The 14,946-nt window shown below is 36.5% G+C and overlaps 1 protein-coding gene across 1 annotated transcript in view; it reads left to right on the plus strand.

Annotated features, from left to right (window-relative positions):
* DIAPH2 (diaphanous related formin 2) overlaps positions 1-14,946 on the plus strand; it is a gene marked incomplete at its 5' end in the record, with an annotated part of 690,195 nt that overhangs the window by 492,093 nt on the left and 183,156 nt on the right. The window contains one exon of the mRNA XM_080910844.1: positions 13,595-13,730. Coding sequence (XP_080766970.1) covers positions 13,595-13,730 — 136 coding nt within the window. The remainder of the gene's footprint in view (positions 1-13,594; positions 13,731-14,946) is intronic.

The following is a 14,946-nucleotide window of genomic DNA, read 5'->3' on the forward strand; positions in this document are numbered from 1 at the left end:
ACATCTTTACAGCTAACCAGCTAATCTTTCTAATAATTTTCGGTAGGAAGCACTTCCTTAACTTGGTTCCATTGCTTTACCATCTGTACAGTAGTGTTATTTTTAAAGTCTCTTCTTAAAATATAACTATAGACCATAGTTCTGACTTCTGGAAGTGCTCCAATAAACTTACCATTTAATTAAGTAACCATGTGATGTCCACAGATATAGGTCTGTTGTCTTTGAGATTACCCATCTTTTTTTTGGTTTGTCACTCCCAATCTTTAACATCTTTTCTTAATTCTCCAGATATCTTTTCATATTCATAGACAATCTTTCCCCAGTAAGACCCCAGTCTACAAATGAATATGCCTCTGCACATGAAAATGTTCAGACCATGATTTACACTCTTTAAAACATGCCAGACTACCAATAAGAAAACTCAAGTAAGAATCATGTTTCTATATTATGTGTTGCACGAGTATTTACACTAAATTCATTTTCCAGTTTTTATTAAGTAAGAAACAGTTATTTCATGGCACATCTGTATTAAGTATTCTGTGCACTTATTAAGAGTGTTTATCTGAGTCAGGTGTGGTGACTTGTGCCTATAGAGTCTGGATGCTGAAATAGGATAGCTGCTGTGAGTTTAATGTAAACCTAGGCTACATACTGAGCCCAGCCTGAGCCAGAGTATAAGACCATGACTCAAAAATACATGAATGAATAAGTATATAAGTAAATGATTCCCATCACAAAAAAACAAAAACAAAAGAATACACACTTGAAGTGAACTGAACTGACCATGAGCCTACTCTTTCAGAAGTTGCAAAAGTCAGCAACACTGAAGTAAACTTGCATAAAAGAAATATATGGACAGAGTTTTAAATGCATGTGAAATATGTAACCTGTATATTAACATTATATATAAGAAAAGAGTAGTTCATTTTTTTGTGGTCATTAGTGAAACAGCCCCTGTAGTCTCTGATTTAATAAAGGATAAAACTTATAAATACTCCTGTTTCTTTCTGTCTTATTTAGGTTTAATTGCTGTAAAGAGACATTGTGACCACAAAAACTCTTATAAAGAAAAACATTTAATTGGGGCTAGCTTGCATTTTCAGAGGGTTAGTCAATTATCATCATGGTGGGGAACATGGCAGCCTGCAGGCAGACATGGGGCTAGAGAAATGAACTGAGAATTCTGTATCTTGATCCACATGGAAAAGGATATTGTGCACCACACTGGGTGTAACTTGAGCATAGAGCACCTCCAAACCAGCCCACACAGTGACATACTTCCCCAACAAAGCCACACCTACTCCAACAAGACCACATTTCCTAATAGTGCCACTTCATAAGGACTATGGGGGTCAATTACATTCAAAGTACCACATTTCATTCTTTGGCTCACATAGGCTTGTAACTATATAATAATGGAAAATACATTTCGTTCAATTTCAAAAGTTCTTACCGTCTATAAAAGTCTTAAACTTGTTGAAAAGTCCAAAGTTCAAAGCCTTTCTAAGGTCAATGAAATACCTTAATTATAATCCACTATAAAATAAAAATCAAAAAGCTATAGCATACTTCCAACACATATACATACTATCACTGTTATAAAATGGTGGAAAGGGATGATAGTAAGGAAATACTAAAACAAAGCAAGACCAAAACCCAGCTGGCAAACTCCAAACTGTCTCTATGCATGTCTGATGTCAAAGTGTTCTTCAGATCTCCAACTCATTTCAGCTTTGTTGACTGCAACACACTTCTTTATCTTGGGCTGTTTCTACTTCCTGTCATCAGCTTTTCTCAGCAAGTATCCCATGGCTCTGGCATTTCTAACCTCTAGGGGTCTGCAAGGCCATCCAGGCTTCATCTCTCTAGCTTCACAGAATGTCCTCTCTGAATCTCCATGTAGGGAAATTCCTGCCACATTCCTGGCTTAAACAGTTTTACTTAGTTACACTAGGAGATTCCATAGCCCCCTTTCTTCTATGCCTGTTCCTAAACCCAGAACTATGTGACCAAAGCTGCCAAGTTCTGCTGCTTATGGAGGCTGGAACTTGGCCATCGTTTTCAATTATCTTTACCAGCTTTCTGTTTTCATTAGTTTCCTTCATTGCCTAAGCTTGGCTGCTCTCCTGTATCTCACTCTGTAGATTAGGCTGACTATGAACTCAGAGATCTGTGTATGTGTCTGTCTCTTGGGTGCTGGGATTAAAAACTTGTACCACCATACCTGGATCTAAACTACTCTTTAATTTCTTTTCACAAAATGGCAGTTTAGTTTAGCTGGATAGGATCTTGCCCTGAGGTCACCACTCCCTTAGTCAAATTAACAACTTTAATCTGTTTATCTTCTTGAACACAGGGCATAGCTCCATTCCAATTCTTGCTGCCCCTTTCTCTTTGAACCATACATTTTGTAGTTTTCCTTGCTCAGCTTGCTCCTTTTCATCAAAATGTTCCCCACAAGAGTGAACAGTAATAGCAACACAACAGAATCTATAGTAGGGCAGTTTGAGATTTCCTTTGCCACTGTAATTAAGCTAAAACTCTTCACTATAGACTTGGGTAATTAAACAGTGCAAAAAGCAGCCATATTATATACCAAAATATCACAAGAATAGTCTCTAAGCCACATCCATACATTCTTCTCTGAAACCTCTAGAGCAAGTCCCCAACACTTCAAATTACCCTCAGCACTTTGTAATCCCTTCTCCTACTAGTATGGTCAATTAAGGCTTGCTTAAAGCATTCTACTTCTTGCTTAATCCAAAGTCCCCAAATCCATATCATTACAAAACAACAACAAACAAGCAAGCATGTTCCGGTCTATAATAGCAATACCTCAGTCTCTGGTACTAAATTCTGTCTTAGTTTGAGACGCCATGAACAAAGCAACGCTTATAAAGTAAAACATTTCGTTGAAACTGGTTTATATTTTCAGAGTTCATTAACATCATCTTAGGGAGCATGGTAATATTCAGACAGAAATAGTGCTGGAAAAGGATCTAAGAGATTTACATATGGATCCAGAGGCAAAAGAAGGATACTGTGTGTCACACTTTATCCTTGAGCATAAGAGACCCCCAAACCAGCCCCCAAAGTAAAATGCTTCCTCCAACAAGGCCATGCCTACTTCCACAAGGCCACTTCCTATGGGGCTACAGGTGCCATTTTTATTCAAATTACCATACCTTCTAACTACTAGAAATTTCAGTTTTATTAAAAACAATCTAACTAGTACTAATTTTTTTTGGACCACTGTGTCCCATAGGTGCCATATCACCATACTTTTCCATGCTTCATCAGGACTCTGTTTTTAAATTTTGTGTCGCTTAGTTTCCATTCATTCTCTCTCTCTCTCTCTCTCTCTCTCTCTCTCTCTCTCTCTCTCTCTCTCTCTCTCTCTCTCTCTCTCTATCTCTCTATAGCTCTCTCTCTCTCTCTCTCTCTCTCTCTCTCTCTCTCTGTGTGTGTGTGTGTATGTGTGTGTACACTGATTCTTCAGGCAGCATCAATAAAGGGAAAGGTACAACCCAATAATTACTTGAAGGACATCTTGCTGTCAATAGTTTGGAAGATAGCACAACAAATCAGCAAACAATCACTTTGTACTTAGAAAAGCACAGAGTTGTGACTGGTAATCAAGATAGCTTTGTGAAAAGAAAATTGAGCTCAACCATTTTAATTTACTTCTATGGAAGAATCAGCTCCCTCTAGTCCTAGAGAGAGAAATATCTGCTAATTCCCTAAGATTTGTATTCCTTCCTGAGTGACATTCATTATCCATAATGATTAAAGAGAAGTAAACAGTAAATTTCAGGATACCAATATGTCTGACATTAAGACAGTACCCCACCAGAATCTAGGAGATAGAACCAAGGAAAATTAACATTTTTAAGATTTCTTTCTGTCACAACATAGGGCCATGAGTAACTAAGCTTCATGAGTGATTGTTTTTGTTGATTATCCGGGGACTAGAACTCTCTGTAATAAACATAGTAGAGAACAAATGAATGTATGAATATATGTATTTATGTATGTATGTATATATGTATGTATGTATATATGTATGTATGTATATATGTATGTATGACTATTTTCTGCATATCACTGAAGGCAAAAATGCCTAGATAGTAACCAAAGTATATTTTTCTTATTGTCCTTGCCCCTGCCCCCTTTTCCTGTCTTTCCCATCACCCAAACAAGAGGTAACAGGATGTATATATCTATAGCGATTTCACAAATTTCATTCAAAATAAGGTAGAAGAAAAAAACTTTTATTATATATATATATATATATATATATATATATATATATATATATATATATATATACATTGAATCAGAATAAAATCAAGTTCAGTTAGATAGAGTTAAAATATGAATAAGAACATCAAGAAATCATATAGAAACAAGGTCGGGTACAAATGTATCATAAAATAAATATTCTTAAGGCTTAGTGAAACATTCTTTACCATGCATTAGGCAGTGTGTGAAGTATGATGATTTTTTCATAGAACACACCAGAAATGGATATAGTCAAATGAACTTATCTTTTTTATTATCATTATTGAAAGATCATGCCCTTGTCATAAAATTTTGGAGAACTCCTGTTTTAGAATTCTCTAAGTGTTCTATGCTATGAGTGTTAGATCTATCCAGGTGCACTTAATCTTTGAAATTTAGGTTGCTGTCATTTCATAAAGTAGCCAAAATGATATTAAACCAAGTTTTATAGTAAAATAGATGACAGAACTGGGTAACAAAATTTCTGCTTAAAAATAATGTGAATCTAAAATAATGAAACTGATTTTAGTAAAATCAGCGTTCCGTTCAGAAAGAGGAATTTCAAACACAGATTAATACCTTCACCAAAATAAGTTTATAGCTTCCCAAGGTGGCTGTTTGAAAAAGTGATTGATGATTTCAACAGACATATTGGAAGCGATCTTCTACATTTTCAGTTACACTTTAAAATAGTACAAAACAGATAATGTATTTTAGAAGAATTTGAGCATCAAACCTGGTAGAAATGAAATGGCACACTTCTTAAAATATTGTTGCAATCCTTGTTTTCTTATTTTCTGGGAAGGCATAAGAGAATGAAGAAAACTAAAATTCAAAAATTTTGTCCAACAGGTAAAAAAGAACCAGGGAATACCCGAGTTTTATTAAACTTATGGAAAAAGATATCTATGAGGAACTTTTTTATTCTAGCAATTGATACTGAACTGTGCATTCAAAGAGTCTAAGGCAGGAGGATTGAGTCTGCAGAGGTTGGGGAAGAGGGGTGGAGAGAGAGAGAGAGAGAGAGAGAGAGAGAGAGAGAGAGAGAGAGAGAGAGAGAGAGAGAGAGAGAGAGAGAGAGAGAGAGAGAGGGATTTTTTCCAAGTCCCCTAAGACTCAACCCTGCCAATCCATCACTCTTAAACTGAAAAGAAATCCTATATTGCACTTGAGGGTTAACTTTTGTGGAACTTGGGCAGTCCAGTGAGTCCTAAAGACAAGTTAAAGGAAGATTTTGACTTTTTTTCTTTTACAGGGAGGTCAATAAACAAAAAACAGGCTTAAAAACTGACAGCTTTGGCTGAGACATAAGGAAGGTGTTTTTATTTTCTTCTTACAAGTGATACAGTATCAAAATAGGCTCCTGGGGGAGGTCATGGAACTCTCTCTACAGTTAGAGCACTCAGGCTCATGTTTCTTGAGAAATATTCCTACTAGCCAAGTCTATAAATTCTACTTGTCATGGTAAGGTGATATCCAAGTCTCACCATGCTCCTCGCTAGACCTCAGCCGGTCACATTAGAACCTTATTGAGGTGCCAGAGCTGTTGCTCAATGGTTCATACGTTGTATGGGGCCATGAATTGAATCCTCAGCTTGGAAAAGCAAAACAAGAATACCTTATTGATTGTACTGCCTCTCTAGCTTCTTAGAGACACTATTTTAGCAGTAAACAAGGGCCGTAGAACAGCGAATAACTTAGCACTGCTATATTTTACTCTACTTATATTTTCCTGAGATGTTTTTCTGTTAAAAATATTGTATCAGTCACTTCAAAATTTCATTTTCTTCCTTTAGCTCAAAAAATTATAGATTGATTTCTATAGTCATTCAACATGGTTCATAGATTTTAATCAAATAGTACATAGAGACATGTTGAACTCAATTGTTTTTCTTTCCCAGATGCAAAGATGGATGCTCACATTCCTATAACAAAAATGTCTGCAGAAACATGCAGCATTTGAAAAGCTTTTCTATGCTACAGATTGCAGATTAACTTCTAGCTAATCATAGTTCAGAACTCTAATGGACTGTGACAAGAGAGACAGTTTTTCCTCCAACTTCATATCACTTGTTTTTGCAGTTGTAAGGCAAATTTTAAAAGAAGGCCTTGGGGATCACAGCCAGCCAGCATTATTGGCGCATGACCGCTTGTAACCAACTGCAAGTTTATTATCCAAGGAGATTTGCACATAACAGTCTTTTTTTTTTCTCCTTGTTTTTAATAATTTACCTTTGAGATTCTCTTCACGACCATGCTGCTGTGCAAAGATCTGTTTGTCTGTCAAACCTCCAGATATGTAATGCAAGGGAAAGACACATTAATTTTTTATTTGTTTCCTAAGGAGTCTGAGCAGTGAGCTGGTTGTGCAGAATAAAAGAGGGCCGATTCGTTGAGCACTTGTATTCGCTTCAGCTGCATTCCTCACCTGTAGCAAATTAGTTTCTTCCAGGATTCTATTCCCTGCCAGAAGGGTATCATTTACAAAAATCAATTCACGGAACTTTTTATATAAACCATCTACCCAAATCTGAAAACATTTTGTCTTAAAACAAATGATACTGAAAAGCTGTATGCCTGGTACTGATGCTTGAGGACCCTGTAAGTATCTCCTTGCAAGCAAAGATTTCACTTTTAATATTAGCATGATTTTTTTTTTAAATTTAACCTTGGAGGCAATTTGTAAGTGCTAATCTATGTCCAAAGAAATTTTCTAGACAGAAAATTGAGCTACAACAACATGAAAATTCACAAATATGAAGCCTCAGAAACACTAAGCATTGACATTTCTAAGAAAACAGATATAAATGTCAATGACCCAAAGTCAATAGATGATTAGAAGGCAAGTCACCATTCAGAAGTACCTCACTGGTTTTATAAAGGCTGCTATAATTTTTCACAATAAAGAAATATGAGGTATGTTGGGAACTATGTGTGGAGGTGTTCTTGATAATTTAATGTTTTGAGAACTCCCAGGCTGAAACGGTTATTAAGTAAATCAACCAGCTCCAGCTGCTAATTCTCAGAAACTGAACAGTATAGATATTTTAACTAGGTTTTGACCCTATATTTATGTTCTGAATTCAACATTGAAAAAGAGGGAGACACAAAAAGTTTAGAGGTTTCTGTTGTATAAGATGGTAAGGGAGAAAGTCGTCGTGAGAGAGGAGACCGGAACAGAGAGACTGGAGGGGCTGGACACATGACTTGGATGTTAAGAGCACTGACTGCTCTTCAGAGGTTTTGAGTTCAATTCCCAGCAAACACATGGTGGAACACAACCATCTGTAATGGGATCCAATGCCCTCTTCTGGTGTGTCTAAAGACAGCTACAGTATGCTCATTTACATGAGAGAGGGGGAGAGAGAAGAGAGGGAGAGGGGGAGAGAGGCTGAATGGAAGTATGTGATATCGTAGAGGGAATATAGGTGTGAAAGTTCAAGGTACACTAAAAAGCTAATGAGACTGGATGTCAATGGGCAAATAGTAGACAAAGCCAAATAATTTATACAGGATATAAGCCTTTGTAGACTATTAGGAACATACTGGATAGTATAGTAAGGAATAAGTGGATTTTTTGCCAGGCAAACAAATGCAGCAAAGTATCAGTTGAAGGTGAAAAATGGGGGAGCAGAAATTACAGTCCAGAAAGGAGATGGAAACATCCCAACATTGAAGAAAGCAAGGAATGTGTGAATCAGAGAGAAGAGAAGGGTTCTCTTTTGTTTCTGCATTATATGTGGCACAAGATCCATATGTGATTCACACCATATTTGCATAGGTTAAAGAGCAAGACTCTAAGCACTGTCTAGCTATGCTATCAGTATATTTGTTCAGTGTCTGTTACTGAGTCTCCTAAGTACTTGAGGAAGCTAATCAAGGTTTCAATTACGCCTGTAAGTAAGAAAGTTATACCTCTGTTGCAATTGTAGCTGATTGGTTGATGAAGTATTCATGAGATATTTCATAAGAGGAACTTTAAAGGTCACTTGTACCATAATAAGTGGAAATCTCACGGAAAGAAAAAGTTTAGCAGTATTATAGCGCTTATAAAGTCTTAAGAGGCTCTGACTCTCCAAGGCTAGCTGCTGCTGTTGAAAACTCATTGCCCTCAGCATTTGTCATGACTTCTTCAATCCAATATGCCCTTTAAGCACATTGAAACTATAGAGAAGGACTATCTAATGTTGTTTGCTATTAATTAAAGAATAGGATTTCTTCCTTACCTTAATGGAAAGCTTTAATTTGCCTGGGATTGCTGCTGAAAATTCTAATGTGAGAGGAAAATCTGGACAAAGGACGATCTTGCTTTACGACTTTTTTAAATATTGAGGATTTCCACCCACATATATCAGACCAACAAATAATACAGCCAAACTTACTTATACATTATACTGGGATATGATGCATTGAGATGTGTATCTTCACAACTCTTTAATATACATACCCTCTGGGAAACTTTTCCCTAGAAAATTACAGAAGTCTCACTAGCAGCCAGGACAGTTAAAGCTAAACTGTTAAATAGAATAAAATGGTAGGAAGGAAAAAAAAATTTTTTAAAAGAGAGAAATATTTCCACACAGGATTAACTAAATAGACAGTAGCAGCCCTATACATTGTTGGCCTCATCCTGTGGGCTGGCCGTGTAATCTGATACTCTGGCTTCTTCTGTAAATCTTTAGACATGAGAAGTGAATCACCTATTGTGAGATAAATAGTAAACAAATGATGCAAACTGCTTATTTGCAGTTTCTGCATTAGCGCTTTTCCACTGTACTAAGAAATCCCTCTGGTGAGTTCAGAGAGTTTCACTAATTAATATAAATACACAAATGTAGTGGTAGTTTGACACAGCAGGCCTGTGAACTCTCCAACCATGGATTCTTAGATAGATTTACAGTACCAGCCATCAAGCATTTCCTCCAGTAATGTAAGCCTTACAGCCAGTCATAAAGTGTTTGGTTACCCCCATAACACCTGCCACTACTGCACCCATAGCATAACTTGCTGTTCCATGCATTATTATCCTTTATAGAGCATACAACTGAGTAAGACTATTAATATTTTCCCCAGCTGCCTACATAGTACTTCCCAGTACTATGAAAGGTATCAAGCAGGAAAGACTATTCCTAGTCAGTACCAACTTGATCTCTCCATATTCTGTGACCAGTATTTGTGTTGTCTTCAGCAAAAGGATTTTGCCATCACATAATTGTGAGCAACTAGGAGCAATTGCAATAGCCTGTACTATTTAGGGAGTCTCCAAGACTTCCAACAATTCAACGATAGTTATCCCAGACCCGAGAATGATCTTTTCATTTATTACTTATGGCTTTTGGGAGGAATATAAACATGCATGTGAAGTGATACCTAGGGGGAATCTTGGGCTAGTTCAAAAGCCCTCTATTTGTAGATTCTTCCGCATACCAAATGCACTAACCCTTTTGACAGCCTAAGGATTGTAGGATGTTGGAAGAGGACTAGAGATGTAGCTGACTGGGTAGAGGGCTTCCTGAAAGAACCTCTGGATGCAGTCCCAAGCACTACCAACTTAAAATAGTGGGATAGAAGTCCGTTTATGCCTGTAATCCCAACATTAGTGCTCAGTGGAGTTCATGGCCAGTCTGTGTTACTGTTATACAGCTCTCTCTCTCTCTCTCTCTCTCTCTCTCTCTCTCTCTCTCTCTCTCTCTCTCTCTCTCTGTCTCTCTCTTTCTTCCTCTCTCTCTCATTCTCACACATGTGTGCACACAGAAATGCACTAAAGAGGAAGGAAGGAGTTACAAGGAGAATGACAAATGAAAGTTACCAAGATATTTCTCTATCTTCATAAGTTTGTTGTGAATCCCACTCACAATAGTAAAATTGCAATAACACATGAGACTGACAATATCAGAATCTACTTGGATCTTGGTGACCGTTTAGCACATAAAATACTGGACCAATAAAAATAATAATATTAATAACAACAAGAGAAGCAAATGCTGACCTACTTCTCTTCTGCTTACATCCTTTCATGTAACTTACTAGAAATCACAGTACTTTTTCATCTTGGGGCCAAAATATATAATGTCTTTTTTATTGTTACTTTCTTTTTTAAAATACAGCTTACAATTTCTGGACTTTATCAAATCTCTATTTTTATATATTCATTTGTACTGAGGTATAACTTCACAGATCCTAAAATCTTATACTGTCTTAAATGCTTTACTCCTGTTATCAGATATGTAGTTTTCAAATATTTTCTCCCATTCTCAGAGCTTCTCCATTTTGTTGATGTTATTTTCTTATTAATTAATTAATTATTAATTATTTTATGAACCTTGTGCCCAGCAAGAAAAACTACAACTATACCAACAGTGTCATTTGATGAGCATTTTGTTTAATGGAGACCTAATTTGTTTTAAATATTTCCTGTGTTCTTGGTGCCACATTGACATTTTCTTCTCCCTCATCCTTAAAGAATAAAATAAACACTAAACATGGAAAGAAAAGACAAGTGTTAGCTACTTACCTTTTAAATTACATAAGTGCCTGACCCCAAGTAAATACTTTCAAACCATTTAGAAGTTTCCACAAAACAACCCTGAGATTCCACCTCACACCAGTCAGATTGGCCAAGATCCAAAACTCAGATGACAACAGATGCTGGCGAGGTTGCTGAGAAAGAGGAACACTTCTCCACTGTTGGTGGGGTTGCAAACTGATACAACCACTCTGGAAATCAGTCTGGCGATACCTCAGAAAATTGAACATAATACTACCTGAAGACCCAGCTATTCCACTTCTGGGCATATACCCCAGAGACACCTTAGTACACAACAAAGATATATGCACCACAATGTTCATAGCAGCTCTATTTATAATAGCCAGAAGCTGGAAAGAACCCAGATGTCCTTCAGAAGATGAATGGATACAAAATTTGTGGTACATTTACACAATGGAATAATACTCAGCCACCAGAAACAATGACTTAACCAAATTCTTAAGAAAATGGCTGCATCTAGAGAATATCATCCTGAGTGAGATAACCCAGTCACAAAAGAACAGACATAATATGCAGTCACTGATAATGGGATGCTAACCCCAGAGGCTCGCACGGCCCCAGAAACAACTCACAGACTGTATGAAGTCCAAGAAATAAAGAAAACAAAACAAAAAAAAATAGTCATGCTCAATCCTTACCCACCGAGAACACATTGACAAATTCCGGGTTTCACCCTGTATTACATGTACTGTCTGCTCATTGAAAAAAAAAAAAAAAAAAAAAAAAAAGAAAAGCTTTACACACCAAGAAAACTTTGACTATTTCCAGGTTGCATCTTGTTTTACATGTACTTTATGCTCCTTGTTACTGGTGGGATCTTTATCACACTATCAAACCTTTAAAAAAAAGTACTGACAAAAATGTATTGTATAATTTTATGCAAAAATGCTTAAAATCTGTACATTTATCTTTGTTTTGTAAAATAAAGTTGTTTTAAAAAAGGCAACCTGATTCAGAGCCAGCACTGTTTGTTTTTTTTAATTATTATTCATTTTTTTACAAGTTCATACATGATTGTACTACAACCTGTTCACCAGCCTTTCACCAAGACCCTCTTACATTTTAGTTTTCATTCTATTTTATTATTATTTTTTTTTTTGCCTCATTACATATTGGGATTAAGCAGAGCTGTATGTGAGGGGTTGGAAGTACAGCTGTTCACTGGTTTCTGAATAACCCACTAGTGGGTCCCTGAAAACCAGGAAGACAGGGCTTTACAGCCCTTCTTCATATCTTCCAGCACTTAAGTTCTTTTTCCCATTCTGATGTACTGATAAAGATAATCCTTTAATGTTGGAAGAGCTTTTATGTGTACCCATCTAAGGCCTAAGACTCCCTGGTCACTTGTTTTCACAATTTTCTTTCTGAAACCTCAATCTGGGTATGTTTGTTCTTCTGGTGACATTTGGAAGGCTCAAGAGACTTATTTGGTTGCCACATTGTAAGAAATGCTAATTGCATATAGTGGCTGGAGGCAAAAGATGTCATCAAACACTGTCTAATGCATAGGCCAATTCCTACATCGTTGTTGTTTTTGCCTTCCCCATTGTCACTGTCATCAGCAGCAGCAGCAGCAGCAGTAGCAGCAGCAGCATCATTAGCATCATCATCATCATTATCAATTTGACCAAACTGATAGTAGTAGAAATTCTTGAATCTGTCTACAGTATCCGGATAGCTGTGTGCTCATAGCCTAAAGTGAGGAGTATTTTGCCTAACCTGGGCAATAGGTGTCACAGATGTAAAACCAGTTACGTTTTTATAGGGGAAAAGCAATCCTTTCAAGCCAGAAAATTTGCTTAGAGGGGTTTTCAGGAGTATTTTGCACTATTATGCACTTAAACATGAAGAAAAAAATATTTCAGTATATACTGAGACTGTCAAGACATAAAAGCCTTGTAAATGTGTTCTTATTCTTGGGCTTTTCTTTATCTTTTTATTTTTTTATAGTTTTAGGGAAAGTGTGTGTACATGCTATGTAGTATGTCCATAAATCATAATCAGGGGAAACAGAGCATGAAAGAATGAACTGGTAGTTGATGTGTCTTTAAAGTACTGACTTACCTGAACTCCAAAGAGGCCGACATTATTTCATCTGATCAGTTTGCTTCAAGTTTAACAGATATCTTGCCCAGAATTCACTAGAATTCCATAAATATCAAAGAGCTGGAAATCTGTCTCATTATTTCCAACAATTTCAGCATGTAAAAAGCTCTAAAACTTGCAGGGGATTGTTTCACGTCCTGAATCATTAGATGTAATCATTTCTCCAACAACACAACCACCTCCACATCATAGACGAAAATACCTTGATTATAATGTATTAGGTTCTGCTGGAAGCACTTCAAGTGCACAACTCATTTCTCTCCACAAATATCCTAGGAGGTAGATTTTTTAACTCATTTTGCAGATAACAGGAAAATGTTCAATAAGTGATGAAATACTTAGTTTGCTTGTACATCAAAAGTAGCTCATATTTTAACAATAAAGCAAGTGTTTTCCTTGCTATGCCTATAACATAGATAACCTGTTTTCCTGCCCAACACATAATAAAAACTGAAAAAAAAATTTCAAATGATTTTTTTCAGAAGAGCTGTCTTAAGTGTATTTATTTGTCTCTATCAACAAACAGTATATGCCCACACTCTGAGGCTGCTATGAAATTTTCCTGTCTCCCCTAAATTATAGAAGATTTAAAGTGTGCACCTTCTCCATCATATAGTGTGTAGGAAAAAAAACATTTTTTTATTTTACTTTTGTCTTTAGGAAGCACTGAAAGAAAACCACAAGAGAAAGGAGATAGAAGAGAAGAGCAGGAGGGCAAAGCTTGCCAAAGAGAAAGCTGAGCAAGAGAAGCTGGAACGTCAGAAGAAGAAGAAGCAGCTCATTGATATAAACAAAGGTACAAAACCATTTCCAATGTTTAGCATATGCTGTGGCCGCATAGACCTGTGAGCCCTGATGATTCCAGTATCTAGACCATTTGGTACAGCCTAGTGAGAATCGATCTTAAAATTAATATGCATAGTAATATATTGATGAATATCAAAGGTCCCTTGGGCTTATTGCTTAATGGAGGAGCATTAACTTAGCATGGACCTTACCATAGGTTCTATCTTTAGTACACAATGTAACAACAATTGAATTTTATAATAATGGGTAAAGTAAAATTAATTTAAATTTTAAAAATTGTTTAATTATAAGGAGATTTTATTTTTGGTAGAAAACCCATGGTATTCTTACTTTTTTTTCAGTTAGATTTTTCTCATGCTGCTATTTTTATTTCTGATTATTCTACAGTAAACACTGCAAATTATTAGTAATCAGGATGAGGTGTTGTATGGTTGACATTTTTTTATTATTTATTTGTTATGATAGTATGTTCTGGAGAAGGCCATCATAGAGGAAGAAGAGAGGGAGAGACAAAGTGAAAAGCTGGTCTGGGGGATGGGGGTCAGACCTTAATTTTACTTTGTTGGCTTTTATCTACTGTCAGTGCTGTAACAACAGTCCTCCTTGGGGACTTGAACATCCTAAATCATGATAAATACTGACAGCACTTTTACCAGCTGGAGAAAAAAGAACCACAGAGTGGCTTACTCAGCTGAGAGGCTAAGTAGGTAGTCCTGGTGCATTCACAGTAGTATCCACTAAATGTTCTCTCAGCTAACAATAATGTGAGAGGTAAATTTTTCCTTTCAATAGATATTGAAGGAGAGGGCAAAATATTTAGAATGGTTTTGTAGAGCTATATTCACAACACCAAGGAAATAGAAACAGGGAGATCACAAATGTAAGGCCACACTGAGTTACAGAATAAATTATACTTTATTTCAACACAAATGGGGGTGATGAGGGGACAGATGGAAAGAAACAGAAGTGATTAGTACTCAGGTGTCTGCACTGAAAGGTTAAGGATGGAAGGCATGGCCGTTTTCCTTAAGTAACTTTCACAGCAGGGAGAAAAGACATACCTTCTCTCCTCTCTTCTGCACTAAGAGGTCCAGAGGGTTGAATTTAAACACAAGCAACCCCAAATCTGATCAAGATACAAAGTACTATGTTTGATATTGGAGTACTTCCTGCCATATTTAGCAATAATAAAAATTTCAAGCACT

Source organism: Micromys minutus (assembly GCF_963924665.1).
Source record: "Micromys minutus genome assembly, chromosome: X".
Taxonomy (NCBI): Eukaryota; Metazoa; Chordata; class Mammalia; order Rodentia; family Muridae; genus Micromys; species Micromys minutus.